General features: G+C 59.7%; 3 protein-coding genes and 1 pseudogene across 3 annotated transcripts in view; all 4 read left to right on the top strand.

Moving 5' to 3' along the window:
- LOC104154015 (uncharacterized) overlaps window positions 1-26,967 on the top strand; it is a 99,295-nt gene that overhangs the window by 12,549 nt on the left and 59,779 nt on the right. The window lies entirely within an intron of this gene.
- LOC138069181 (uncharacterized) lies at window positions 3-14,986 on the top strand. The gene is made up of 4 exons (XM_068960100.1): window positions 3-5,618; window positions 6,272-6,345; window positions 9,112-9,208; window positions 9,729-14,986. Exons 1-4 carry the CDS (start codon window positions 3,171-3,173, stop codon window positions 12,642-12,644), a joined length of 5,535 nt encoding a protein of 1,844 aa, XP_068816201.1. The 5' UTR covers window positions 3-3,170; the 3' UTR covers window positions 12,645-14,986.
- Window positions 14,982-20,279, top strand: LOC138069168 (protocadherin gamma-B5 pseudogene; annotated as a pseudogene).
- LOC138069165 (protocadherin gamma-A12-like) lies at window positions 22,392-26,954 on the top strand. The gene has a single exon (XM_068959964.1). The coding sequence runs from the start codon at window positions 22,511-22,513 to the stop codon at window positions 25,148-25,150; it is 2,640 nt and encodes an 879-aa protein (XP_068816065.1). The 5' UTR covers window positions 22,392-22,510; the 3' UTR covers window positions 25,151-26,954.

Below are 26,967 nucleotides of genomic sequence, written 5' to 3'. Positions count from 1 at the left end.
GTGCCTCTGACGAGACTTTCCACGTGCTCCTTGCTTCCGCCCCTCCTCGCGCCTTTTCCCCTGCGCGGCGGCACTTGTCCCTTTGCTTTCCTGCTCGTCGTCGTTTCTGTCACAGAGCGGGAGAGTAGCGAGCAGAGGTGGAGGGATAGCTGCGGGTTGGCTACGACCTCCTCGAAGGTCCCTGTTGCCGATACGATTTGCTTTTGCAGTGCTCTAGGGGGTGCGGAGCTCGCGGAAACGGAAATGTGTTTTTCAGGTGGATTTTCTTGGTGAGCGGCTTGTTATTTGCATTTGCTTAGAAAGGGTGTCAGCTGGTCGCTGTTCTTCTCGCCCTCCTCTTAGGACACGCCCTTTTCCTTTGGTGCTAGTTATCTCAAACGGGTGCAATGAGTCGGCGGGCAATGGGAGTGGCAAGCATGTAGGCAGCGTGAGCTTCTGTATAAAGGCCTGACACTTGTGGTGGGTTCGGAGCCTGACCCTGGGTGGTGGGGAAAGGCGGCCAGAAGAGCCTGTGTGGGGACGATGAATTTCCTGGCTGTGTCTAGCACCCCCAGAGAATCCAGGAGCTGCAGGAGAGAAGGCGTTGACCAGGGAGATGGCGTAGGCTTCTGGGGGCTCGTTGTGTCAGAACATGCTTCACGCGATGTGTCAATCGGTGCGTTGTGACAGAAGGGTGAATGGGACGCTCGAGGATGCAGTGTGCGTTTTGCGAGTGGGAGGTACTGCTGCCTCGATCGGGAGACCATTCCTCGGTGTGCCTGTGTATTGCCGGTTGCCTGCTGGCATTCCCTGCTTTGGGCCAACAGTGAGCTCCAAGCTGTGGAGGGACTAAGAGGCTGGAGGAGCGAAACGGCTGCTTGGTAAGTGCCAAGTTGTGAAATATATGAGCATGCGACAGAGGCACCACTTGACCTAAGTGGGGGATCACCGTTGCGCTCCTCCGGAGGTCCTCCACTGTCTTGTGAGTGGAGCTCAACGGCTGTATGTTTATAGGCGGCAGCCTGTCCTTAGGCCTTGAAGGTATGGGTGAAGTGTGAGAAAGCAAGCTGGCGCATGGTTCCCAATGGCGTGTGGAGCCCTTGGTGTCGTTACGAGAGGGCAGAATGCCTTCAAAGTTACTAGGGCAGTCGAAAAGCTTTTGTGTCAAGTCGGTATCACTGTCTCACTGGACCTCTGAGGTTGGAGGCAATGCAGCTCAGTGAACGCTGCCCCAGCCTAGAACTGTACTCTAAAAACGTATATCTACCTCGTGTTGATGGAAGATGCGTGTTGCATTTTTTTCCGTCTCTTCAAGCCTTTGTGGGGTGGGACTCGAGTGATGGCTGTCCCGGTTCCCGGAGGTTGCCAACACTGAGAAAGCCCTGGAGAGCTGCAGTGCGTCTCTCCTGGCTTCGTCAGGCCTCCAACAGATACTGGTTCTGGGGTTTTTGTGTGTGTGTTTGTTTGTTTGTTTGTTTGTTCTTTTCTCCCGAGGGGTGGGAGGGTCGTGACTGAAGGTCCCGAGTCACTGAAGTCTTCTGAACACTTGCCTCTCTGGGGGAATGCTGTCACGCTGGCATCGTCTGCGTGCCTCCGGCTTTACAGTGTTGATGTGGCCAACAACGTATGCGTGCAGTGTGTACTCAGGAACCTGATAGTGCTGTCAGGATACTTCTTGATACTCTGAATACTCACTGAATGCTGTAGTGATGTTGTCAAGAAGGCAATTGCTTCCTCCACCAGGTCCAATGCCTCCACCTCGGTCCAATGCCTCCACCTCGTCCAATTGGGACGAGGAGCACTTAGGCCATGCCTGCAGTGCGAAACGTCTCTTGTTATTCCTCTCATGCTCTTTAGCTTACAGTACGTCTGGTAATCTGTCCCATGCTCTTTCTTTGGCTTATAGTACAGCTTTTCCTGTGCATGGTAATAATTTAGGAGAAGAATTTTATGCTTGCTGAGCCCGGAGGCCTTTCCTAGGCCTTCTAGAGAAAAGTTCAGTGCTTGCTGGAATATCCTCGGTCTGGCCCAAGGGAGCTCCAAGTTGTGGCTGGAATAAGATCTGTTTCCCAGGCGCTGTACCTTTTGGCTCTAAAATACATCTCTATTCCGAACATGCAGCTCTTTGTCAAATGTGGGGAATCACCCTTGTGCTCCTGCAAAATATGTTCTGCTCTCTCTTAAATGCAGAAGCAGTATCATTTTTTCCTTTAGATTACAGCCTACTCTGAGGCCAGGCGAGTATGGCTGAAGTACCAGAAACCTCGCTAGAGCATGGCAGGTTAGAGAAGCACCGGCATTATGTCCGGACATTTACTAGGGGAAGTGAAGTGCTTTGACAGTGATTCGCTTCAGGACATCTTTTACTGCCTGAAGTCTGACCCGCTGTGGTTTAGGGCTCAGCCTTGAAAGCGAGTTACCTTACAGAGGAGCTGTGTTGCAGTTTGGCATCGCTTTCCAAACACGAACCTCTCGAGGCTGAGGTGCGAAAGCAGCCCCTGGCTCTGCTCCTGAATCCAAGAGCAGTGCCTGAACCGTACAGGAAATGCCGCTTCCAGGCAGACGCTGGCGTGTACATGTTCATGTGATGCATGTTGGGGTGGATAAATGAGGTCGAAGGGAGGGGCTTTCGCTATGCTGCCGACAGGCGGCTTTTCTTGTCCCCGCCCAAAGCGAATATATCTACTGCATATCCCTATGACGGTACCACCACCTTCGGTGCAAAGGACAGAAACCCCAGGCCTGACTTACCGAAGCGGAGGCGCGACAAAGCGACTGATTCCTTCCTTCCGCGAGGCGACCTTCTGTGACAGCAGGGGGTGGCGCAGGGTAACGCCTCCAGGCTGCTCCGAAGCAGCTCTTGAATGACGAGCTCCCCTGGGGAGAGCGTGGCTTTCCGCGGGGCCCTGGGCGGTCGCGGGCTGGCTGCAGTGGCGGCGCGGGGACTCCGGGTGCCGCTGTTGCCCGATGCAGAGCCGGAGCGCCGGAGCCGGAGCCGAAGCCGGAGCCGAAGCCGGGGCGGCTGCTGGCTCGCACAGCGCCCGCCTCGGGGACACAGAGCAGAGCAGAGCAGAGCAGAGCAGAGGCGGCCTGTCTCTCGGCCCGCCGTTTGATCTGCGAGGCAGCAGCGGGGGATCTGCAGAGCCCGGCAGCGTCGGAGGACGGGAGGCGAGGCGCGGCGAGCGGCGGGGATGGGAGCGAGGCAAGCAGCGGAGCGGCGGGCAGCAGCCAGGCACGTCGCGCTGTTGGCCGTGCTGCTGCCGCTGTGCTGCCGGGCGGCGCCGGAGCGGCTGCGCTACGCGATTCCCGAGGAAACGGGCAGCGGCTCCCTGGTGGGGCCGCTGGCGCGGGACCTGGGGCTGAGCCCGGCCGACCTGCCGGCGCGCAAGCTGCAGCTGATCTCGGCGGCTAAAAGGCGGCTGAAATACTTCGCCGTGAGCGCGGAGAACGGGAACCTGTACGTGAGCGAGAGGCTGGACCGCGAGGAGATGTGCGGCGACTCCGCGTCCTGCTCGGTCAGTTTCGAGGCGGTGGTGCAGAACCCGCTCAACGTTTTCCACGTCGACGTGGCCATCCAGGACGTCAATGACAACTCCCCGGTCTTCAGCAAGGCTGCTCTCGATCTGGAGATCGCAGAATGGACTGTTCCTGGTGCGCGCTTTCCGCTGGAGATGGCGCAAGATGCGGATGTGGGAAGCAACTCGCTGCTGAGTTACCAGCTGACTGAAACCCCGTCCTTCACGCTGGCAGTGAAGGAGAGCGCCAGTGGCAAGAAGCAGCCCGAACTGGTGTTAGCAGCCGCTTTGGACCGTGAGAAGCAGAGCTCCTTTCAGATGGTGCTGACGGCGGTGGACGGTGGGGCTCCAGCGAGGTCGGGGACGGTGCAGATTCGCGTGAACGTGACCGACGCCAATGACAACGCGCCCGTGTTCAGCAAAAGCGCGTACGAGGCGCGAGTGAGGGAGAATCTGCCGGCGGGGTCGCTGGTGCTGCGGGTCCGCGCCACGGACGCGGATGCGGGCTCCAACGGCCGCGTCTCCTACTCCTTCAGCAACGTGCCGGCGGCGGTCCGCGCTGTCTTCAGCATCGGCAGCGACAGCGGCGACATCCGGAGCGAAGGGATTCTGGATTTTGAGGAGAGGCAGGAGTACACCTTCGGAGTGGAAGCGAGGGACGGGGGCGGGCTCAGCGGTCACTGCAAGGTCCGCGTAGAGATCACCGACGAGAACGACAACGCGCCCGAGATAACGACGTTGTCGGTGTCGAGCCCGGTGCCCGAGGACTCCCCGCCCGGCACGGTCGTCGCGCTCCTCAAGGTGCACGACGCGGACTCCGGCGAGAACGGGAAGGTGTGGTGCGAGCTGGAGGGCGAGACGCCGTTCGCGATGGTGGCGTCGCCGGGCAGCTCCTACAAGGTGGTGACGGCGAGCGCGCTGGACCGGGAGCGGGCGTCCGAGCACAACGTGACGGTGATGGCCCGCGACGGGGGCAGCCCGGCGCTCTGCAGCCGCACCGCGCTGGCGCTGGCGGTGTCGGACGTGAACGACAACGCGCCGGTGTTCGAGGAAGGCGCCTACAGCGCCTACGTGCCGGAGAACAACGCGGCGGGCGCGGCGGTGCTGCGCGTGCGCGCGCGGGACGCGGACGCGGGCGCCAACGGGCGCGTGAGCTACTGGCTGGTGGGCGGCAGCGCGGGCGAGGCGGCGGCGGCGGCGGCGTACGTGTCGGTGGAGGCGCGGAGCGGCGCGGTGTACGCGCAGCGCTCCTTCGACTACGAGCAGTGCCGCGAGTTCGCCGTGGAGGTGAGGGCGCAGGACGGCGGGGCGCCGGCGCGGAGCTCGACGGCGACGGTGCGCGTCTTCGTGCTGGACCGCAACGACAACGCGCCGCAGGTGCTGTGGCCGGCGGCGGCGGCGGCGAGCGCCGGCGCGGGCCCGTTCGAGGTGGTGCCGCGGTCGGCCGAGGCCGGGTGGCTGGCGGCCAAGGTGGTGGCGGTGGACGCGGACTCGGGGCGCAACGCGTGGCTGTCGTACGAGCTGGTGCAGGCGACGGAGCCGGCGCTGTTCCGGCTGGGGCTGCACAGCGGCGAGGTGCGCACGGCGCGGGCCGTGTCGGAGCGGGACGCGCCGCGGCAGCGGCTGGTGGTGGTGGTGAAGGACCACGGGCAGCCGGCGCTGTCGGCCACGGCCACGCTGCACGTGGTGCTGGCCGAGAGCTTGCAGGAGGCGCTGCCGGCGCTGAGCGAGCGGGCGGCGGGCGGCGAGTCGCCGGCGGATTTGCAGTTCTCCCTGGTGCTGGCGCTGGCGCTGCTCTGCGCCTTGCTGGTGCTGAGCGTGGCGCTGGCCGTGGTGGCGCGGGTGCGCCGCGCCGGGCCGCCCGCCGTCCTGCGCTGCCTGGGCGCCGAGCGCTTCTCCGGGGCCGGCCCGGCCTTCCCGGCCGACTTCTGCGAGGGCACCTTGCCCTACTCGTACAACCTGTGCGTGGCCCCGGGCCGCGCCGTGGCCGAGTGCGCTTGGCTGCCGGCCCCGCTGCCCGGCCTGGCCGCCGCGGATCTTCTCAGCGGGGACGCGCCCGGGACGCCGACGCCGAGCAGCAGCCGAGGCCCGGCAGAGCCGCCGTCGGACACCGACGCCGTGCAGGTCTGTAAGCCGACCACCCGGTCCTCCTCTCGCCCCCTGCCTTGTCTTCTTACGACCTATATTCGTGCTTTTACAGTTTTGCTCATCCTTAGCCACCTGGGGTGCTTCCCTGGGGTTTTATTTGAATATGAAATAGGACGGAGTGGCGCCCGCTGGAGTGAATGAAAGAATGGAGGAAGCACTAGTGTAACGCCTTCTTTTTTCTAGGCTGTCGAAGGCGTTAGTAGCATGAATGTCTCTTCTCACACTGAATGGCAGTGGTGTTTGCATACTCGGTCCTGACCGTCTTGCATTTCATGAGCTTTGTTGGCCCTCGTCCTTCACGCAACAGTGCTTTTCCCTTCTCCAAGTCGTGGTAGGATTTTAGTGGGAGAGCGGCGCGAGACCCGCCGTCGCACCCCGATGCACTGTCGGTCTGTAAGCCGTCGCCAACGTCTCGGTCGTTGTTAACTTGACGCAATTATTTTTGTGGTTTGCTTTCCACATGTGTGCGTTGTAGTGGGACAGGATGATCCCTTTGTCATGAAAGGAGGAGACAGTATTTTCCCCGCTTCGCTTAAAAGCAGGAAGTGAACCAAGGTGCCCCTGGGGTCATCAGGAATTACACGTTCAGGCTCAGTTGAAAGGTTCCGGCCGTCACGTTTGTTCCGTAGACAATCGCATACGTGAGTAACAGCGAACGTGGCTCCTCGTTGTGTACAATGAAGTGTACTGATTCTGCACTTGGGTAGGGGGGAAATGTGATCGAAGGGTTTTGTGTTGAAGGGTTTTTGTTTTCCCCGATCTCCTTTTCCCCAGGGAGACGACTTGCTTGATAGTGTTGAACACGAAACAAATGTTGTACGTTGTTTCGGTGCTGTATCTCCAGGTGAAATGTGAGCGTGTGCCTGTGAATGGGTCGACAAAAGAGAGCCTCCGGGCGCGGCCAGGGCCTAACTTCCCCCCTAAAGAAAGACACGGGCGTCGCCGCCTACCGTCCCAGTTGTTGGTGCTGCAGAAGGGTTGGAGTCAGGGGAGCCGGTTCTTCTGTAGGGCCGTGATTTCTCTGCGTTCTTTATGGCCTTTTCCATCGGTGGTGGTAGGGCTCCGTCTCTTTTCCTGGTCGTCACTGTGTCTTTAATATGCAGGCGAAGGTGAAGGGGGGCGTTGATGTAGAGCCGAGGTCATAAATTGAATTGCTAGGGATGGTGTGGTGTTGTGGCAAAAGTAACGGTACTTTGACCATGTCTGAGTCTGTCTAATCTATGAGACCAGAACGTTTTTTCTTTTTGTTTTTGTTTTTTATTTTATTTTATTTTTTTTTTTTTTGCTGAAAGGCAGTGGCTAAGCGAGCAATATGTGTGCTATTGCGTTTTGGCTGGCTAATACTGGAGTAGCTTGCAGGGGTACTGAAAATTCTCCCTCCTGGAGTCTTATTGTTTTTTGGAAGTTCTACGCAAGAACAGAAAGAGGAGAAATAGGCAGGTGTCTTTAAACGTGTCTGCCCGTGTGATGTGTGTGTACACATATCTATCAAGGGTGAGAAGCCAGGATTCTGGCTAGTCGGCAGGCCGTCACGTGTATGCGAGTGAATTGTTAATTGTGGCTTCCTATTAGGGCAGATGGTATTTCCATCTTTACCAAGAGGAATAGATTTTCTGTTGTTTGGAGACGGAGACATCTTTGGGTTGGATCGCTTTGGATTTCTTGTTTTTCTCTCTCTGGTACCTTCAAACACGGAAGTCTGCTGCTAGGAAAGGGGTTGTGTCTTCTCCTTCTCCGACATGCAGATATGATACAAGAACGTTACATACTCGGAAAAGCAACGTTTAGCAACGTGTACTTATTAACAGCGATAGAGGTGGAGTGCATTACTTCTGTCCTAGCCACAGAAGACCAGAAACCCCGACATTGTCTCGTTAAGAGTTATCATAGTTAGGCATGCTGGAACGTCTCCCTCAGTTTCTGATGATACTACGAGTCCACTCAGAAGCATTTCGATTTCCTTCTTCTCGTCCTACATTTTTCTTAGAAAACTGCTCAGCAGCCCTCCATCAGTGTTTGTCATCCGTTGGCTCCATCTCTTCTTCAGAACACTCAAATCAGCTTCCTGCTTTACGTGAGGAGAGGTTCCGTTTCGGTCGAGACTTCCTCAAGTATGCTTCTTCTTCCTTTTTATGGAAAGAAAAGGCTTTAGCAGATCACTTAGATCATGAATTGCAAGGCTGACTTTTGGAAACAAATAATCCAGCACTGAAATTTGCTTGCTGGAAAGGTATGCCCAGCCTGCACTAATGGAGCCCCTTCTTTGGAGTTTACCCAGCGTTCCGTTCAGCTCACTTAGGACACATCTGTTTCTTTCATGCAGGTTTTTATTTGCCTCGTAATTTGCAAGGCGCATGGCTATCTCCTCCCCTCCCCGCCGCTCACTCACTTTTAACGTCATTTTCAATTAAAGGTGCTGTTAGTTTCTCTAATTTAATGGTTTTTCCTGCCTTCTCGTTTTAACTGCGGGAAGACTGTTTCTCACTGTCTCGTGATTAGTTTCGTGAGCAGCACACATTATTAACCACTTTTCGCACAGAAGCTTCCTTCTATGTGCATGTTCAATTTGTTTGTTATTCCTTCTAAGCGACCCTCTAGCAGCTGGTTCACTGTGTGTGTGTTTACTGTTTGAGCGTAACCTCTCGAACTGACTTGCTTTCAGTCGGCATCTGTCCGTTTTCTGTCCTACCCCGATGGATTCGCCCGTACCCTACCCCCCGTCGCCCCCAGTACCTTCGGTGAGGCGACGTGCGGCGCTGGCCCCGCGTAGTTTCCCCGCGAGCGGCTCTCGCTCATTGCGGTGGCTGCGCTGACTGGAGCGCGCTTCAGGGGAGAGCCGAAATGTGATTCACAGCAGCCTCTGCTGTGTGCTGAAAACAGAAGTGAAAGGCGGAGAGGTGTGTGTGGAGTGTTTGGAGATAAGGGAGAAAGACTGCTCATGAAAGGAACGATCAATTACAAAGGCTAAGGCAATGAACGACAAAAGGTTAGCGTAGGTGGAGATGTCCCCTGAAACGCTTGTCTCGACCATCGAAGCCTCTGCCGGGAGAGAGCACTCGTGTGACGCCCGTGCAATGCAGGTCTGTAAGCCTGCGTGTTCCTCCAAGTCTAAGTACACCACTTGTAACGTTTTGTCTGTTGTACGGCTTTGCTTTTTTGTTGTTGTTGCTGCTGCTTTTGAAAGGAATGGCCCCTTTTCTGAATGAACTGGAGGGACGCAGTAGCGTTATATTTCCCGTAGGTTAACAGCTGTAAATGTTTTCAGAGGTTCGTGGTTCTGGTGTCCAAGAACACCGTTAGAGTTCCACTGATCAGTGTAGACTGCTCAGTTGAAAGGCGTGGTGGAAATGTGTAATACCGATATTAGTTCCCATGCGGACGGACATGGGTACTGACGCAGCCGACTATTACGGTCTGTCGGTTGATGAAAGATCGCGTAATTCGTTTTGCTCTGTGTGCTGTGCTCCAGAGAGGGGTGGCTGCTGGGGGTTGCTGAGGAGGTGGGAGGAGTGGAGGTGGTCTGCACAGATGCCTTGGTATATAGCGTTGGCGGCATCATCGAAAAAGTAGTACTACCGAGTTACGAAACGAAGCTGTCGTTTCACAGTCGATTCGGTGTCAGGTGACCATTCGTCGCTGGAAAACTGAGGGGAAATAACGTAAGCAGCGCTGTAAGAAATAGGCCTGCGATTCGTCGTGCAGATTCTGCTCTTGGACTAGTGGCAATGCGTATTCAATATCTAAAGGTCGTAAAGCACATGTTATATGCATACAGTTATAGAGGTATGTCATATACATGTAGTTGCGCTTTACATAAATCGCCGGAAGCAATTGATTTTTGCCGTGCGGTAGGAGTTCCACACCCACAAGTCAGCCTCCTTTCTTGCATGGTGACCTTCAGGAAAAGAAAGGTTAATGTCATGCGGTCCAGAGAAGACATCAGCTTGAGAGCAAGGAAGGCAGCAAATATTCTCCACAGGCCAAATGTGTATCCTGAAGCCTGACTTTTCCGCCGGCCCCCGACAGTACGGGATAGGCGTGGGGAACGGGAGGAGCGGGAGGCTGGGGTGAGACTTGTGGCTGCAGTTCTCGGCGGAGGCTGCGGGCGCCGCTGCTCACCAAGGAGGAGAGGAGAAGAGGAGGGAGCGGAGCGCTGGAGCGAGCCCCGCCCGCTGCGGCGCCGGGCTGGCTGGCCGGCCGGCTGGGCGTGCGGGCGGGCTGCGAGCGGCCCGGCGGTGCGGAGGCGTGCAGCGGCGAGGCGGAGGGGTGGGCGAGAGCGGGCCGGCGGGCCGTGCCGGAGCGAGAGCGGCGCGGAGGAGCCGGCGGGATTTCGGTGCCGGCGGGGCGGCGGCGGCGATGCGTGCGGATCCAGGGAGGCGCTGGGGCCGGCGAGAGCGAGGGCGAGGGCGAGGGCGAGGGCGAGCGCTGCTGTGGTGCGCCTTGGTGGCGGCGTGGGAGCTGGCGTGGGGGCAGCTCCGCTACTCGGTGCCCGAGGAGATGCAGAAGGGCTCTTTCGTGGGCGACGTGGCCAAGGACCTGGGGCTGGAGCCGGCGGCGCTGCGCGCCCGCGGCGCCCGCATCGTCGACAAAGGTAGGCGGCAGTATTTCGCTCTGCATGACAGGACCGGCCATTTAGTGACGGCGGAAAGGATAGACAGAGAGCAAGTTTGCGGCCGGCTGGAGGACAAGTGCCTGATAAATTTAGAAATCTTGGTAGAATTCTCTATGAGGGTTTTCAAACTACAGATAGAAATCACCGACCTGAATGACAATGCTCCCAAGTTCCAGCAAGATAAACTGCAGTTTCGAATCAGTGAAACAGCAGCCGTGGGAACGCGGTACTCGCTGGAAGAAGCGCAAGACGCGGACGCAGGGCTGAATGCCCTGCAGCGCTACGAGCTGAGCGGCGACGAGCACTTCGGTCTGGCCGTGCAGACGGGACCGGATGGGGAGAAACAGCCCGAGCTGGTGCTGGCGAAGGCGCTGGACCGGGAGGAAGGCGCGTTTCACGAGCTGGTGCTGAGGGCTGAGGACGGCGGGCAGCCGGCGCGGACGGGCACGGCGCGGATCCGCGTGGTGGTGCTGGACGCGAACGACAACGCGCCGGTGTTCAGCCAGGCGGTGTACACGGTGCGCGTGCGGGAGGACGTGCCCGTGGGGTCGCGGCTGCTCACCGTGAACGCCACGGATGCGGACGAGGGCAGCAATGCAGAGCTGAGCTACTCGTTGCGCAGGACGCCCGGCGGAGCGTCGCGCGTCTTCCAGGTGGACGCCCGCACCGGGGACGTGTCGGCGGCGGGGCAGCTGGACTACGAGGAAGCGGCTTTGTACGAGCTGGAGGTGCAGGCGAAGGACGGCGGGGACCTCTCGGCCAGGGCGAAAGTCCTGGTGAGCGTCATCGACGTCAATGACAACACGCCTGAAATCGTGGTGACGTCCGTCGTGAGCTCGGTGCCCGAGGACAGCCCCCCGGGAACTGTTATCGCTTTGCTAAAAGTGAAGGACGAAGATTCAGAGGCCAATGGGGAGGTGCGGCTGTCGCTCCCAGGCACGCTGCCGTTCCGGCTGGAGAAGTCCTTTGAGGACTACTACAGCGTGGTGACGGCGCGGGAGCTGGACCGGGAGGAGGTGTCGGAGTACAACGTGACGGTGCGGGCGACGGACGGCGGGTCGCCGGCGCTGTGGAGCAGCGCGGTGCTGCCGCTGCGGGTGCTGGACGTGAACGACAACGCGCCGGTGTTCGGCGAGGCGCGCTACAGCGCCTGGCTGCCCGAGAACAACGGCAAGGGCGCGCTGGTGCTGAGGGTGCGGGCGGCGGACGCGGACTGGGGGCAGAACGGGCGCGTGCGGTACCGGCTGTGCGAGGGGCAGGTGCGGGGCGCGCCGCTCTCGTCCTACGTGTCGGTGCACGCGGAGACGGGCGCGCTGTACGCGCTGCGCTCCTTCGACTACGAGGAGGTGCGCGAGGTGGGGCTGTGGGTGCGGGCGGAGGACGGGGGCGCGCCGGCGCTGAGCAGCAACGTGTCGGTGCGGCTCTTCATCGTGGACGAGAACGACAACGCGCCGCAGGTGCTGTACCCGGCGGCGGCGGCGGCGGCGGGCGCGGGCGCGGGCGCGGGCGCGGGCTGGTCGGGCGTGGAGCTGGCGCCGCGGTCGGCGGAGCCCGGGACGCTGGTGGCCAAGGTGGTGGCGGTGGACGCGGACTCGGGGCAGAACGCGTGGCTGTCGTACGAGCTGGCCAAGGCGACGGAGCCGGGGCTCTTCCGCGTGGGGCTGCACAGCGGCGAGGTGCGCACGGCGCGGCTGCCGGTGGCGCGCGACGCGCCGCGGCAGCGGCTGGTGGTGGTGGTGAAGGACCACGGGCAGCCGGCGCTGTCGGCCACGGCCACGCTGCACGTGGTGCTGGCCGAGAGCGTGGCGGAGCTGCTGTCGGAGCTGAGCGGCGCGGCGGCGCCGGGCGAGCCGGCCGGCAGCCTGACGCGCTGGCTGGTGCTGGCCGTGGCGGCCGTGGCGTGCCTCTTCCTCGCCTTCCTGCTGGCGCTGCTGGCGCTGCGCCTGCGCCGCTGGCGCCGCTCGCGGCTGCTGGCCGCGGGCAGCGGGGCCTCGCGCGCCGCCCCGGCCTCGCCCTTCGTGGGCATCGACGGCGTCCGCGCCTTCCTCCACTCCTACTCGCACGAGCTCTCGCTCACCGCCGACTCGCGCAAGAGCCAGCGCCGCTGCCCGGGCGCCAGCGGCTCCAACACCCTGCCGGCCCCGCCGCCGCCCGACAAACGCGCGCCGCTGCTGCCCGAAGAGCCCGCCGGCGCCGGCGCCGGCAGCGACAGCGGCAGCGACAGCGGCAGCGACAGCGGCAGCGGAGACGCCCTCCCGGTGAGTGCCTCTGACGAGACTTTCCACGTGCTCCTTGCTTCCGCCCCTCCTCGCGCCTTTTCCCCTGCGCGGCGGCACTTGTCCCTTTGCTTTCCTGCTCGTCGTCGTTTCTGTCACAGAGCGGGAGAGTAGCGAGCAGAGGTGGAGGGATAGCTGCGGGTGTGGCTACGACCTCCTCGAAGGTCCCTGTTGCCGATACGATTTGCTTTTGCAGTGCTCTAGGGGGTGCGGAGCTCGCGGAAACGGAAATGTGTTTTCCAGGTGGATTTTCTTGGTGAGCGGCTTGTTATTTGCATTTGCTTAGAAAGGGTGTCAGCTGGTCGCTGTTCTTCTCGCCCTCCTCTTAGGACACGCCCTTTTCCTTTGGTGCTAGTTATCTCAAACGGGTGCAATGAGTCGGCGGGCAATGGGAGTGGCAAGCATGTAGGCAGCGTGAGCTTCTGTATAAAGGCCTGACACTTGTGGTGGGTTCGGAGCCTGACCCTGGGTGGTGGGGAAAGGCGGCCAGAAGAGCCTGTGTGGGGACGATGAATTTCCTGGCTGTGTCTAGCACCCCCAGAGAATCCAGGAGCTGCAGGAGAGAAGGCGTTGACCAGGGAGATGGCGTAGGCTTCTGGGGGCTCGTTGTGTCAGAACATGCTTCACGCGATGTGTCAATCGGTGCGTTGTGACAGAAGGGTGAATGGGACGCTCGAGGATGCAGTGTGCGTTTTGCGAGTGGGAGGTACTGCTGCCTCGATCGGGAGACCATTCCTCGGTGTGCCTGTGTATTGCCGGTTGCCTGCTGGCATTCCCTGCTTTGGGCCAACAGTGAGCTCCAAGCTGTGGAGGGACTAAGAGGCTGGAGGAGCGAAACGGCTGCTTGGTAAGTGCCAAGTTGTGAAATATATGAGCATGCGACAGAGGCACCACTTGACCTAAGTGGGGGATCACCGTTGCGCTCCTCCGGAGGTCCTCCACTGTCTTGTGAGTGGAGCTCAACGGCTGTATGTTTATAGGCGGCAGCCTGTCCTTAGGCCTTGAAGGTATGGGTGAAGTGTGAGAAAGCAAGCTGGCGCATGGTTCCCAATGGCGTGTGGAGCCCTTGGTGTCGTTACGAGAGGGCAGAATGCCTTCAAAGTTACTAGGGCAGTCGAAAAGCTTTTGTGTCAAGTCGGTATCACTGTCTCACTGGACCTCTGAGGTTGGAGGCAATGCAGCTCAGTGAACGCTGCCCCAGCCTAGAACTGTACTCTAAAAACGTATATCTACCTCGTGTTGATGGAAGATGCGTGTTGCATTTTTTTCCGTCTCTTCAAGCCTTTGTGGGGTGGGACTCGAGTGATGGCTGTCCCGGTTCCCGGAGGTTGCCAACACTGAGAAAGCCCTGGAGAACTGCAGTGCGTCTCTCCTGGCTTCGTCAGGCCTCCAACAGATACTGGTTCTGGGGTTTTTGTGTGTTTGTGTGTTTGTTTGTTTGTTTGTTTGTTTGTTCTTTTCTCCCGAGGGGTGGGAGGGTCGTGACTGAAGGTCCCGAGTCACTGAAGTCTTCTGAACACTTGCCTCTCTGGGGGAATGCTGTCACGCTGGCATCGTCTGCGTGCCTCCGGCTTTACAGTGTTGATGTGGCCAACAACGTATGCGTGCACTGTGTACTCAGGAACCTGATAGTGCTGTCAGGATACTTCTTGATACTCTGAATACTCACTGAATGCTGTAGTGATGTTGTCAAGAAGGCAATTGCTTCCTCCACCAGGTCCAATGCCTCCACCTCGGTCCAATGCCTCCACCTCGTCCAATTGGGACGAGGAGCACTTAGGCCATGCCTGCAGTGCGAAACGTCTCTTGTTATTCCTCTCATGCTCTTTAGCTTACAGTACGACTGGTAATCTGTCCCATGCTCTTTCTTTGGCTTATAGTACAGCTTTTCCTGTGCATGGTAATAATTTAGGAGAAGAATTTTATGCTTGCTGAGCCCGGAGGCCTTTCCTAGGCCTTCTAGAGAAAAGTTCAGTGCTTGCTGGAATATCCTCGGTCTGGCCCAAGGGAGCTCCAAGTTGTGGCTGGAATAAGATCTGTTTCCCAGGCGCTGTACCTTTTGGCTCTAAAATACATCTCTATTCCGAACATGCAGCTCTTTGTCAAATGTGGGGAATCACCCTTGTGCTCCTGCAAAATATGTTCTGCTCTCTCTTAAATGCAGAAGCAGTATCATTTTTTCCTTTAGATTACAGCCTATTCTGAGGCCAGGCGAGTATGGCTGAAGTACCAGAAACCTCGCTAGAGCATGGCAGGTTAGAGAAGCACCGGCATTATGTCCGGACATTTACTAGGGGAAGTGAAGTGCTTTGACAGTGATTCGCTTCAGGACATCTTTTACTGCCTGAAGTCTGACCCGCTGTGGTTTAGGGCTCAGCCTTGAAAGCGAGTTACCTTACAGAGGAGCTGTGTTGCAGTTTGGCATCGCTTTCCAAACACGAACTTCTCGAGGCTGAGGTGCGAAAGCAGCCCCTGGCTCTGCTCCTGAATCCAAGAGCAGTGCCCGAACCGTACAGGAAATGCCGCTTCCAGGCAGACGCTGGCGTGTACATGTTCATGTGATGCATGTTGGGGTGGATAAATGAGGTCGAAGGGAGGGGCTTTCGCTATGCTGCCGACAGGCGGCTTTTCTTGTCCCCGCCCAAAGCGAATATATCTACTGCATATCCCTATGACGGTACCACCACCTTCGGTGCAAAGGACAGAAACCCCAGGCCTGACTTACCGAAGCGGAGGCGCGACAAAGCGACTGATTCCTTCCTTCCGCGAGGCGACCTTCTGTGACAGCAGGGGGTGGCGCAGGGTAACGCCTCCAGGCTGCTCCGAAGCAGCTCTTGAATGACGAGCTCCCCTGGGGAGAGCGTGGCTTTCCGCGGGGCCCTGGGCGGTCGCGGGCTGGCTGCAGTGGCGGCGCGGGGACTCCGGGTGCCGCTGTTGCCCGATGCAGAGCCGGAGCGCCGGAGCCGGAGCCGAAGCCGGAGCCGAAGCCGGGGCGGCTGCTGGCTCGCACAGCGCCCGCCTCGGGGACACAGAGCAGAGCAGAGCAGAGCAGAGCAGAGGCGGCCTGTCTCTCGGCCCGCCGTTTGATCTGCGAGGCAGCAGCGGGGGATCTGCAGAGCCCGGCAGCGTCGGAGGACGGGAGGCGAGGCGCGGCGAGCGGCGGGGATGGGAGCGAGGCAAGCAGCGGAGCGGCGGGCAGCAGCCAGGCACGTCGCGCTGTTGGCCGTGCTGCTGCCGCTGTGCTGCCGGGCGGCGCCGGAGCGGCTGCGCTACGCGATTCCCGAGGAAACGGGCAGCGGCTCCCTGGTGGGGCCGCTGGCGCGGGACCTGGGGCTGAGCCCGGCCGACCTGCCGGCGCGCAAGCTGCGCATCAGCTCGGAGAAGCCCTACTTCGCCGTGAGCGCGGAGAACGGGAACCTGTACGTGAGCGAGAGGCTGGACCGCGAGGAGATGTGCGGCGACTCCGCGTCCTGCTCGGTCAGTTTCGAGGCGGTGGTGCAGAACCCGCTCAACGTTTTCCACGTCGACGTGGCCATCCAGGACGTCAATGACAACTCCCCGGTCTTCAGCAAGGCTGCTCTCGATCTGGAGATCGCAGAATGGACTGTTCCTGGTGCGCGCTTTCCGCTGGAGATGGCGCAAGATGCGGATGTGGGAAGCAACTCGCTGCTGAGTTACCAGCTGACTGAAACCCCGTCCTTCACGCTGGCAGTGAAGGAGAGCGCCAGTGGCAAGAAGCAGCCCGAACTGGTGTTAGCAGCCGCTTTGGACCGTGAGAAGCAGAGCTCCTTTCAGATGGTGCTGACGGCGGTGGACGGTGGGGCTCCAGCGAGGTCGGGGACGGTGCAGATTCGCGTGAACGTGACCGACGCCAATGACAACGCGCCCGTGTTCAGCAAAAGCGCGTACGAGGCGCGAGTGAGGGAGAATCTGCCGGCGGGGTCGCTGGTGCTGCGGGTCCGCGCCACGGACGCGGATGCGGGCTCCAACGGCCGCGTCTCCTACTCCTTCAGCAACGTGCCGGCGGCGGTCCGCGCTGTCTTCAGCATCGGCAGCGACAGCGGCGACATCCGGAGCGAAGGGATTCTGGATTTTGAGGAGAGGCAGGAGTACACCTTCGGAGTGGAAGCGAGGGACGGGGGCGGGCTCAGCGGTCACTGCCAAGTCCGCGTAGAGATCACCGACGAGAACGACAACGCGCCCGAGATAACGACGTTGTCGGTGTCGAGCCCGGTGCCCGAGGACTCCCCGCCCGGCACGGTCGTCGCGCTCCTCAAGGTGCGGGACCGGGACTCCGGCGAGAACGGGAAGGTGTGGTGCGAGCTGGAGGGCGAGACGCCGTTCGCGATGGTGGCGTCGCCGGGCAGCTCCTACAAGGTGGTGACGGCGAGCGCGCTGGACCGGGAGCGGGCGTCCGAGCACAACGTGACGGTGATGGCCCGCGACGGGGGCAGCCCGGCGCTCTGCAGCCGCACCGCGCTGGCGCTGGCGGTGTCGGACGTGAACGACAACGCGCCGGTGTTCGAGGAAGGCGCCTACAGCGCCTACGTGCCGGAGAACAACGCGGCGGGCGCGGCGGTGCTGCGCGTGCGCGCGCGGGACGCGGACGCGGGCGCCAACGGGCGCGTGAGCTACTGGCTGGTGGGCGGCAGCGCGGGCGAGGCGGCGGCGGCGGCGGCGTACGTGTCGGTGGAGGCGCGGAGCGGCGCGGTGTACGCGCAGCGCTCCTTCGACTACGAGCAGTGCCGCGAGTTCGCCGTGGAGGTGAGGGCGCAGGACGGCGGGGCGCCGGCGCGGAGCTCGACGGCGACGGTGCGCGTCTTCGTGCTGGACCGCAACGACAACGCGCCGCAGGTGCTGTGGCCGGCGGCGGCGGCGGCGAGCGCCGGCGCGGGCCCGTTCGAGGTGGTGCCGCGGTCGGCCGAGGCCGGGTGGCTGGCGGCCAAGGTGGTGGCGGTGGACGCGGACTCGGGGCGCAACGCGTGGCTGTCGTACGAGCTGGTGCAGGCGACGGAGCCGGCGCTGTTCCGGCTGGGGCTGCACAGCGGCGAGGTGCGCACGGCGCGGGCCGTGTCGGAGCGGGACGCGCCGCGGCAGCGGCTGGTGGTGGTGGTGAAGGACCACGGGCAGCCGGCGCTGTCGGCCACGGCCACGCTGCACGTGGTGCTGGCCGAGAGCTTGCAGGAGGCGCTGCCGGCGCTGAGCGAGCGGGCGGCGGGCGGCGAGTCGCCGGCGGATCTGCAGTTCTCCCTGGTGCTGGCGCTGGCGCTGCTCTGCGCCTTGCTGGTGCTGAGCGTGGCGCTGGCCGTGGTGGCGCGGGTGCGCCGCGCCGGGCCGCCCGCCGTCCTGCGCTGCCTGGGCGCCGAGCGCTTCTCCGGGGCCGGCCCGGCCTTCCCGGCCGACTTCTGCGAGGGCACCTTGCCCTACTCGTACAACCTGTGCGTGGCCCCGGGCCGCGCCGTGGCCGAGTGCGCTTGGCTGCCGGCCCCGCTGCCCGGCCTGGCCGCCGCGGATCTTCTCAGCGGGGACGCGCCCGGGACGCCGACGCCGAGCAGCAGCCGAGGCCCGGCAGAGCCGCCGTCGGACGCCGACGCCGTGCAGGTCTGTAAGCCGACCACCCGGTCCTCCTCTCGCCCCCTGCCTTGTCTTCTTACGACCTATATTCGTGCTTTTACAGTTTTGCTCATCCTTAGCCACCTGGGGTGCTTCCCTGGGGTTTTATTTGAATATGAAATAGGACGGAGTGGCGCCCGCTGGAGTGAATGAAAGAATGGAGGAAGCACTAGTGTAACGCCTTCTTTTTTCTAGGCTGTCGTAGGCGTTAGTAGCATGAATGTCTCTTCTCACACTGAATGGCAGTGGTGTTTGCATACTCGGTCCTGACCGTCTTGCATTTCATGAGCTTTGTTGGCCCTCGTCCTTCACGCAACAGTGCTTTTCCCTTCTCCAAGTCGTGGTAGGATTTTAGTGGGAGAGCGGCGCGAGACCCGCCGTCGCACCCCGATGCACTGTCGGTCTGTAAGCCGTCGCCAACGTCTCGGTCGTTGTTAACTTGACGCAATTATTTTTGTGGTTTGCTTTCCACATGTGTGCGTTGTAGTGGGACAGGATGATCCCTTTGTCATGAAAGGAGGAGACAGTATTTTCCCCGCTTCGCTTAAAAGCAGGAAGTGAACCAAGGTGCCCCTGGGGTCATCAGGAATTACACGTTCAGGCTCAGTTGAAAGGTTCCGGCCGTCACGTTTGTTCCGTAGACAATCGCATACGTGAGTAACAGCGAACGTGGCTCCTCGTTGTGTACAATGAAGTGTACTGATTCTGCACTTGGGTAGGGGGGAAATGTGATCGAAGGGTTTTGTGTTGAAGGGTTTTTGTTTTCCCCGATCTCCTTTTCCCCAGGGAGACGACTTGCTTGATAGTGTTGAACACGAAACAAATGTTGTACGTTGTTTCGGTGCTGTATCTCCAGGTGAAATGTGAGCGTGTGCCTGTGAATGGGTCGACAAAAGAGAGCCTCCGGGCGCGGCCAGGGCCTAACTTCCCCCCTAAAGAAAGACACGGGCGTCGCCGCCTACCGTCCCAGTTGTTGGTGCTGCAGAAGGGTTGGAGTCAGGGGAGCCGGTTCTTCTGTAGGGCCGTGATTTCTCTGCGTTCTTTATGGCCTTTTCCATCGGTGGTGGTAGGGCTCCGTCTCTTTTCCTGGTCGTCACTGTGTCTTTAATATGCAGGCGAAGGTGAAGGGGGGCGTTGATGTAGAGCCGAGGTCATAAATTGAATTGCTAGGGATGGTGTGGTGTTGTGGCAAACGTAACGGTACTTTGACCATGTCTGAGTCTGTCTAATCTATGAGACCAGAACGTTTTTTCTTTTTGTTTTTGTTTTTTATTTTATTTTATTTTTTTTTTTTTGCTGAAAGGCAGTGGCTAAGCGAGCAATATGTGTGCTATTGCGTTTTGGCTGGCTAATACTGGAGTAGCTTGCAGGGGTACTGAAAATTCTCCCTCCTGGAGTCTTATTGTTTTTTGGAAGTTCTACGCAAGAACAGAAAGAGGAGAAATAGGCAGGTGTCTTTAAACGTGTCTGCCCGTGTGATGTGTGTGTACACATATCTATCAAGGGTGAGAAGCCAGGATTCTGGCTAGTCGGCAGGCCGTCACGTGTATGCGAGTGAATTGTTAATTGTGGCTTCCTATTAGGGCAGATGGTATTTCCATCTTTACCAAGAGGAATAGATTTTCTGTTGTTTGGAGACGGAGACATCTTTGGGTTGGATCGCTTTGGATTTCTTGTTTTTCTCTCTCTGGTACCTTCAAACACGGAAGTCTGCTGCTAGGAAAGGGGTTGTGTCTTCTCCTTCCCCGACATGCAGATATGATACAAGAACGTTACATACTCGGAAAAGCAACGTTTAGCAACGTGTACTTATTAACAGCGATAGAGGTGGAGTGCATTACTTCTGTCCTAGCCACAGAAGACCAGAAACCCCGACATTGTCTCGTTAAGAGTTATCATAGTTAGGCATGCTGGAACGTCTCCCTCAGTTTCTGATGATACTACGAGTCCACTCAGAAGCATTTCGATTTCCTTCTTCTCGTCCTACATTTTTCTTAGAAAACTGCTCAGCAGCCCTCCATCAGTGTTTGTCATCCGTTGGCTCCATCTCTTCTTCAGAACACTCAAATCAGCTTCCTGCTTTACGTGAGGAGAGGTTCCGTTTCGGTCGAGACTTCCTCAAGTATGCTTCTTCTTCCTTTTTATGGAAAGAAAAGGCTTTAGCAGATCACTTAGATCATGAATTGCAAGGCTGACTTTTGGAAACAAATAATCCAGCACTGAAATTTGCTTGCTGGAAAGGTATGCCCAGCCTGCACTAATGGAGCCCCTTCTTTGGAGTTTACCCAGCGTTCCGTTCAGCTCACTTAGGACACATCTGTTTCTTTCATGCAGGTTTTTATTTGCCTCGTAATTTGCAAGGCGCATGGCTATCTCCTCCCCTCCCCGCCGCTCACTCACTTTTAACGTCATTTTCAATTAAAGGTGCTGTTAGTTTCTCTAATTTAATGGTTTTTCCTGCCTTCTCGTTTTAACTGCGGGAAGACTGTTTCTCACTGTCTCGTGATTAGTTTCGTGAGCAGCACACATTATTAACCACTTTTCGCACAGAAGCTTCCTTCTATGTGCATGTTCAATTTGTTTGTTATTCCTTCTAAGCGACCCTCTAGCAGCTGGTTCACTGTGTGTGTGTTTACTGTTTGAGCGTAACCTCTCGAACTGACTTGCTTTCAGTCGGCATCTGTCCGTTTTCTGTCCTACCCCGATGGATTCGCCCGTACCCTACCCCCCGTCGCCCCCAGTACCTTCGGTGAGGCGACGTGCGGCGCTGGCCCCGCGTAGTTTCCCCGCGAGCGGCTCTCGCTCATTGCGGTGGCTGCGCTGACTGGAGCGCGCTTCAGGGGAGAGCCGAAATGTGATTCACAGCAGCCTCTGCTGTGTGCTGAAAACAGAAGTGAAAGGCGGAGAGGTGTGTGTGGAGTGTTTGGAGATAAGGGAGAAAGACTGCTCATGAAAGGAACGATCAATTACAAAGGCTAAGGCAATGAACGACAAAAGGTTAGCGTAGGTGGAGATGTCCCCTGAAACGCTTGTCTCGACCATCGAAGCCTCTGCCGGGAGAGAGCACTCGTGTGACGCCCGTGCAATGCAGGTCTGTAAGCCTGCGTGTTCCTCTAAGTCTAAGTACACCACTTGTAACGTTTTGTCTGTTGTACGGCTTTGCTTTTTTGTTGTTGTTGCTGCTGCTTTTGAAAGGAATGGCCCCTTTTCTGAATGAACTGGAGGGACGCAGTAGCGTTATATTTCCCGTAGGTTAACAGCTGTAAATGTTTTCAGAGGTTCGTGGTTCTGGTGTCCAAGAACACCGTTAGAGTTCCACTGATCAGTGTAGACTGCTCAGTTGAAAGGCGTGGTGGAAATGTGTAATACCGATATTAGTTCCCATGCGGACGGACATGGGTACTGACGCAGCCGACTATTACGGTCTGTCGGTTGATGAAAGATCGCGTAATTCGTTTTGCTCTGTGTGCTGTGCTCCAGAGAGGGGTGGCTGCTGGGGGTTGCTGAGGAGGTGGGAGGAGTGGAGGTGGTCTGCACAGATGCCTTGGTATATAGCGTTGGCGGCATCATCGAAAAAGTAGTACTACCGAGTTACGAAACGAAGCTGTCGTTTCACAGTCGATTCGGTGTCAGGTGACCATTCGTCGCTGGAAAACTGAGGGGAAATAACGTAAGCAGCGCTGTAAGAAATAGGCCTGCGATTCGTCGTGCAGATTCTGCTCTTGGACTAGTGGCAATGCGTATTCAATATCTAAAGGTCGTAAAGCACATGTTATATGCATACAGTTATAGAGGTATGTCGTATACATGTAGTTGCGCTTTACATAAATCGCCGGAAGCAATTGATTTTTGCCGTGCGGTAGGAGTTCCACACCCACAAGTCAGCCTCCTTTCTTGCATGGTGACCTTCAGGAAAAGAAAGGTTAATGTCATGCGGTCCAGAGAAGACAACAGCTTGAGAGCAAGGAAGGCAGCAAATATTCTCCACAGGCCAAATGTGTATCCTGAAGCCTGACTTTTCCGCCGGCCCCCGACAGTACGGGATAGGCGTGGGGAACGGGAGGAGCGGGAGGCTGGGGTGAGACTTGTGGCTGCAGTTCTCGGCGGAGGCTGCGGGCGCCGCTGCTCACCAAGGAGGAGAGGAGAAGAGGAGGGAGCGGAGCGCTGGAGCGAGCCCCGCCCGCTGCGGCGCCGGGCTGGCTGGCCGGCCGGCTGGGCGTGCGGGCGGGCTGCGAGCGGCCCGGCGGTGCGGAGGCGTGCAGCGGCGAGGCGGAGGGGTGGGCGAGAGCGGGCCGGCGGGCCGTGCCGGAGCGAGAGCGGCGCGGAGGAGCCGGCGGGATTTCGGTGCCGGCGGGGCGGCGGCGGCGATGCGTGCGGATCCAGGGAGGCGCTGGGGCCGGCGAGAGCGAGGGCGAGGGCGAGGGCGAGGGCGAGCGCTGCTGTGGTGCGCCTTGGTGGCGGCGTGGGAGCTGGCGTGGGGGCAGCTCCGCTACTCGGTGCCCGAGGAGATGCAGAAGGGCTCTTTCGTGGGCGACGTGGCCAAGGACCTGGGGCTGGAGCCGGCGGCGCTGCGCGCCCGCGGCGCCCGCGTTGTTTCCGAAGGTAGGCGGCAGTATTTCGCTCTGCATGACAGGACCGGCCATTTAGTGACGGCGGAAAGGATAGACAGAGAGCAAGTTTGCGGCCGGCTGGAGGACAAGTGCCTGATAAATTTAGAAATCTTGGTAGAATTCTCTATGAGGGTTTTCAAACTACAGATAGAAATCACCGACCTGAATGACAATGCTCCCAAGTTCCAGCAAGATAAACTGCAGTTTCGAATCAGTGAAACAGCAGCCGTGGGAACGCGGTACTCGCTGGAAGAAGCGCAAGACGCGGACGCAGGGCTGAATGCCCTGCAGCGCTACGAGCTGAGCGGCGACGAGCACTTCGGTCTGGCCGTGCAGACGGGACCGGATGGGGAGAAACAGCCCGAGCTGGTGCTGGCGAAGGCGCTGGACCGGGAGGAAGGCGCGTTTCACGAGCTGGTGCTGAGGGCTGAGGACGGCGGGCAGCCGGCGCGGACGGGCACGGCGCGGATCCGCGTGGTGGTGCTGGACGCGAACGACAACGCGCCGGTGTTCAGCCAGGCGGTGTACACGGTGCGCGTGCGGGAGGACGTGCCCGTGGGGTCGCGGCTGCTCACCGTGAACGCCACGGATGCGGACGAGGGCAGCAATGCAGAGCTGAGCTACTCGTTGCGCAGGACGCCCGGCGGAGCGTCGCGCGTCTTCCAGGTGGACGCCCGCACCGGGGACGTGTCGGCGGCGGGGCAGCTGGACTACGAGGAAGCGGCTTTGTACGAGCTGGAGGTGCAGGCGAAGGACGGCGGGGACCTCTCGGCCAGGGCGAAAGTCCTGGTGAGCGTCATCGACGTCAATGACAACACGCCTGAAATCGTGGTGACGTCCGTCGTGAGCTCGGTGCCCGAGGACAGCCCCCCGGGAACTGTTATCGCTTTGCTAAAAGTGAAAGACGAAGATTCAGAGGCCAATGGGGAGGTGCGGCTGTCGCTCCCAGGCACGCTGCCGTTCCGGCTGGAGAAGTCCTTTGAGGACTACTACAGCGTGGTGACGGCGCGGGAGCTGGACCGGGAGGAGGTGTCGGAGTACAACGTGACGGTGCGGGCGACGGACGGCGGGTCGCCGGCGCTGTGGAGCAGCGCGGTGCTGCCGCTGCGGGTGCTGGACGTGAACGACAACGCGCCGGTGTTCGGCGAGGCGCGCTACAGCGCCTGGCTGCCCGAGAACAACGGCAAGGGCGCGCTGGTGCTGAGGGTGCGGGCGGCGGACGCGGACTGGGGGCAGAACGGGCGCGTGCGGTACCGGCTGTGCGAGGGGCAGGTGCGGGGCGCGCCGCTCTCGTCCTACGTGTCGGTGCACGCGGAGACGGGCGCGCTGTACGCGCTGCGCTCCTTCGACTACGAGGAGGTGCGCGAGGTGGGGCTGTGGGTGCGGGCGGAGGACGGGGGCGCGCCGGCGCTGAGCAGCAACGTGTCGGTGCGGCTCTTCATCGTGGACGAGAACGACAACGCGCCGCAGGTGCTGTACCCGGCGGCGGCGGCGGCGGCGGGCGCGGGCGCGGGCGCGGGCTGGTCGGGCGTGGAGCTGGCGCCGCGGTCGGCGGAGCCCGGGACGCTGGTGGCCAAGGTGGTGGCGGTGGACGCGGACTCGGGGCAGAACGCGTGGCTGTCGTACGAGCTGGCCAAGGCGACGGAGCCGGGGCTCTTCCGCGTGGGGCTGCACAGCGGCGAGGTGCGCACGGCGCGGCTGCCGGTGGCGCGCGACGCGCCGCGGCAGCGGCTGGTGGTGGTGGTGAAGGACCACGGGCAGCCGGCGCTGTCGGCCACGGCCACGCTGCACGTGGTGCTGGCCGAGAGCGTGGCGGAGCTGCTGTCGGAGCTGAGCGGCGCGGCGGCGCCGGGCGAGCCGGCCGGCAGCCTGACGCGCTGGCTGGTGCTGGCCGTGGCGGCCGTGGCGTGCCTCTTCCTCGCCTTCCTGCTGGCGCTGCTGGCGCTGCGCCTGCGCCGCTGGCGCCGCTCGCGGCTGCTGGCCGCGGGCAGCGGGGCCTCGCGCGCCGCCCCGGCCTCGCCCTTCGTGGGCATCGACGGCGTCCGCGCCTTCCTCCACTCCTACTCGCACGAGCTCTCGCTCACCGCCGACTCGCGCAAGAGCCAGCGCCGCTGCCCGGGCGCCAGCGGCTCCAACACCCTGCCGGCCCCGCCGCCGCCCGACAAACGCGCGCCGCTGCTGCCCGAAGAGCCCGCCGGCGCCGGCGCCGGCAGCGACAGCGGCAGCGACAGCGGCAGCGACAGCGGCAGCGGAGACGCCCTCCCGGTGAGTGCCTCTGACGAGACTTTCCACGTGCTCCTTGCTTCCGCCCCTCCTCGCGCCTTTTCCCCTGCGCGGCGGCACTTGTCCCTTTGCTTTCCTGCTCGTCGTCGTTTCTGTCACAGAGCGGGAGAGTAGCGAGCAGAGGTGGAGGGATAGCTGCGGGTGTGGCTACGACCTCCTCGAAGGTCCCTGTTGCCGATACGATTTGCTTTTGCAGTGCTCTAGGGGGTGCGGAGCTCGCGGAAACGGAAATGTGTTTTCCAGGTGGATTTTCTTGGTGAGCGGCTTGTTATTTGCATTTGCTTAGAAAGGGTGTCAGCTGGTCGCTGTTCTTCTCGCCCTCCTCTTAGGACACGCCCTTTTCCTTTGGTGCTAGTTATCTCAAACGGGTGCAATGAGTCGGCGGGCAATGGGAGTGGCAAGCATGTAGGCAGCGTGAGCTTCTGAATAAAGGCCTGACACTTGTGGTGGGTTCGGAGCCTGACCCTGGGTGGTGGGGAAAGGCGGCCAGAAGAGCCTGTGTGGGGACGATGAATTTCCTGGCTGTGTCTAGCACCCCCAGAGAATCCAGGAGCTGCAGGAGAGAAGGCGTTGACCAGGGAGATGGCGTAGGCTTCTGGGGGCTCGTTGTGTCAGAACATGCTTCACGCGATGTGTCAATCGGTGCGTTGTGACAGAAGGGTGAATGGGACGCTCGAGGATGCAGTGTGCGTTTTGCGAGTGGGAGGTACTGCTGCCTCGATCGGGAGACCATTCCTCGGTGTGCCTGTGTATTGCCGGTTGCCTGCTGGCATTCCCTGCTTTGGGCCAACAGTGAGCTCCAAGCTGTGGAGGGACTAAGAGGCTGGAGGAGCGAAACGGCTGCTTGGTAAGTGCCAAGTTGTGAAATATATGAGCATGCGACAGAGGCACCACTTGACCTAAGTGGGGGATCACCGTTGCGCTCCTCCGGAGGTCCTCCACTGTCTTGTGAGTGGAGCTCAACGGCTGTATGTTTATAGGCGGCAGCCTGTCCTTAGGCCTTGAAGGTATGGGTGAAGTGTGAGAAAGCAAGCTGGCGCATGGTTCCCAATGGCGTGTGGAGCCCTTGGTGTCGTTACGAGAGGGCAGAATGCCTTCAAAGTTACTAGGGCAGTCGAAAAGCTTTTGTGTCAAGTCGGTATCACTGTCTCACTGGACCTCTGAGGTTGGAGGCAATGCAGTTCAGTGAACGCTGCCCCAGCCTAGAACTGTACTCTAAAAACGTATATCTACCTCGTGTTGATGGAAGATGCGTGTTGCATTTTTTTCCGTCTCTTCAAGCCTTTGTGGGGTGGGACTCGAGTGATGGCTGTCCCGGTTCCCGGAGGTTGCCAACACTGAGAAAGCCCTGGAGAACTGCAGTGCGTCTCTCCTGGCTTCGTCAGGCCTCCAACAGATACTGGTTCTGGGGTTTTTGTGTGTTTGTGTGTTTGTTTGTTTGTTCTTTTCTCCCGAGGGGTGGGAGGGTCGTGACTGAAGGTCCCGAGTCACTGAAGTCTTCTGAACACTTGCCTCTCTGGGGGAATGCTGTCACGCTGGCATCGTCTGCGTGCCTCCGGCTTTACAGTGTTGATGTGGCCAACAACGTGTGCGTGCAGTGTGTACTCAGGAACCTGATAGTGCTGTCAGGATACTTCTTGATACTCTGAATACTCACTGAATGCTGTAGTGATGTTGTCAAGAAGGCAATTGCTTCCTCCACCAGGTCCAATGCCTCCACCTCGGTCCAATGCCTCCACCTCGTCCAATTGGGACGAGGAGCACTTAGGCCATGCCTGCAGTGCGAAACGTCTCTTGTTATTCCTCTCATGCTCTTTAGCTTACAGTACGTCTGGTAATCTGTCCCATGCTCTTTCTTTGGCTTATAGTACAGCTTTTCCTGTGCATGGTAATAATTTAGGAGAAGAATTTTATGCTTGCTGAGCCTGGAG

This window comes from Struthio camelus, chromosome 13 (genome assembly GCF_040807025.1).
Source record: "Struthio camelus isolate bStrCam1 chromosome 13, bStrCam1.hap1, whole genome shotgun sequence".
Lineage (NCBI taxonomy): Eukaryota > Metazoa > Chordata > Aves > Struthioniformes > Struthionidae > Struthio > Struthio camelus.
The sequence above is the reverse complement of the archived record's forward strand: the minus strand, read 5'-3'. Positions and strand labels throughout refer to the sequence as shown.

Coding starts and splice junctions, on each gene's coding strand:
- LOC138069181 (XM_068960100.1), top strand. CDS start 3,171: ATGGGAGCGAGGCAAGCAGCGGAGCGGCGGGCAGCAGCCAGGCACGTC. Junction 5,619..6,271: donor CGGACACCGACGCCGTGCAG/GTCTGTAAGCCG, acceptor TTTGTTCCGTAG/ACAATCGCATACGTGAGTAA. Junction 6,346..9,111: donor TGTACTGATTCTGCACTTGG/GTAGGGGGGAAA, acceptor GCTGTGCTCCAG/AGAGGGGTGGCTGCTGGGGG.
- LOC138069165 (XM_068959964.1), top strand. CDS start 22,511: ATGCGTGCGGATCCAGGGAGGCGCTGGGGCCGGCGAGAGCGAGGGCGA.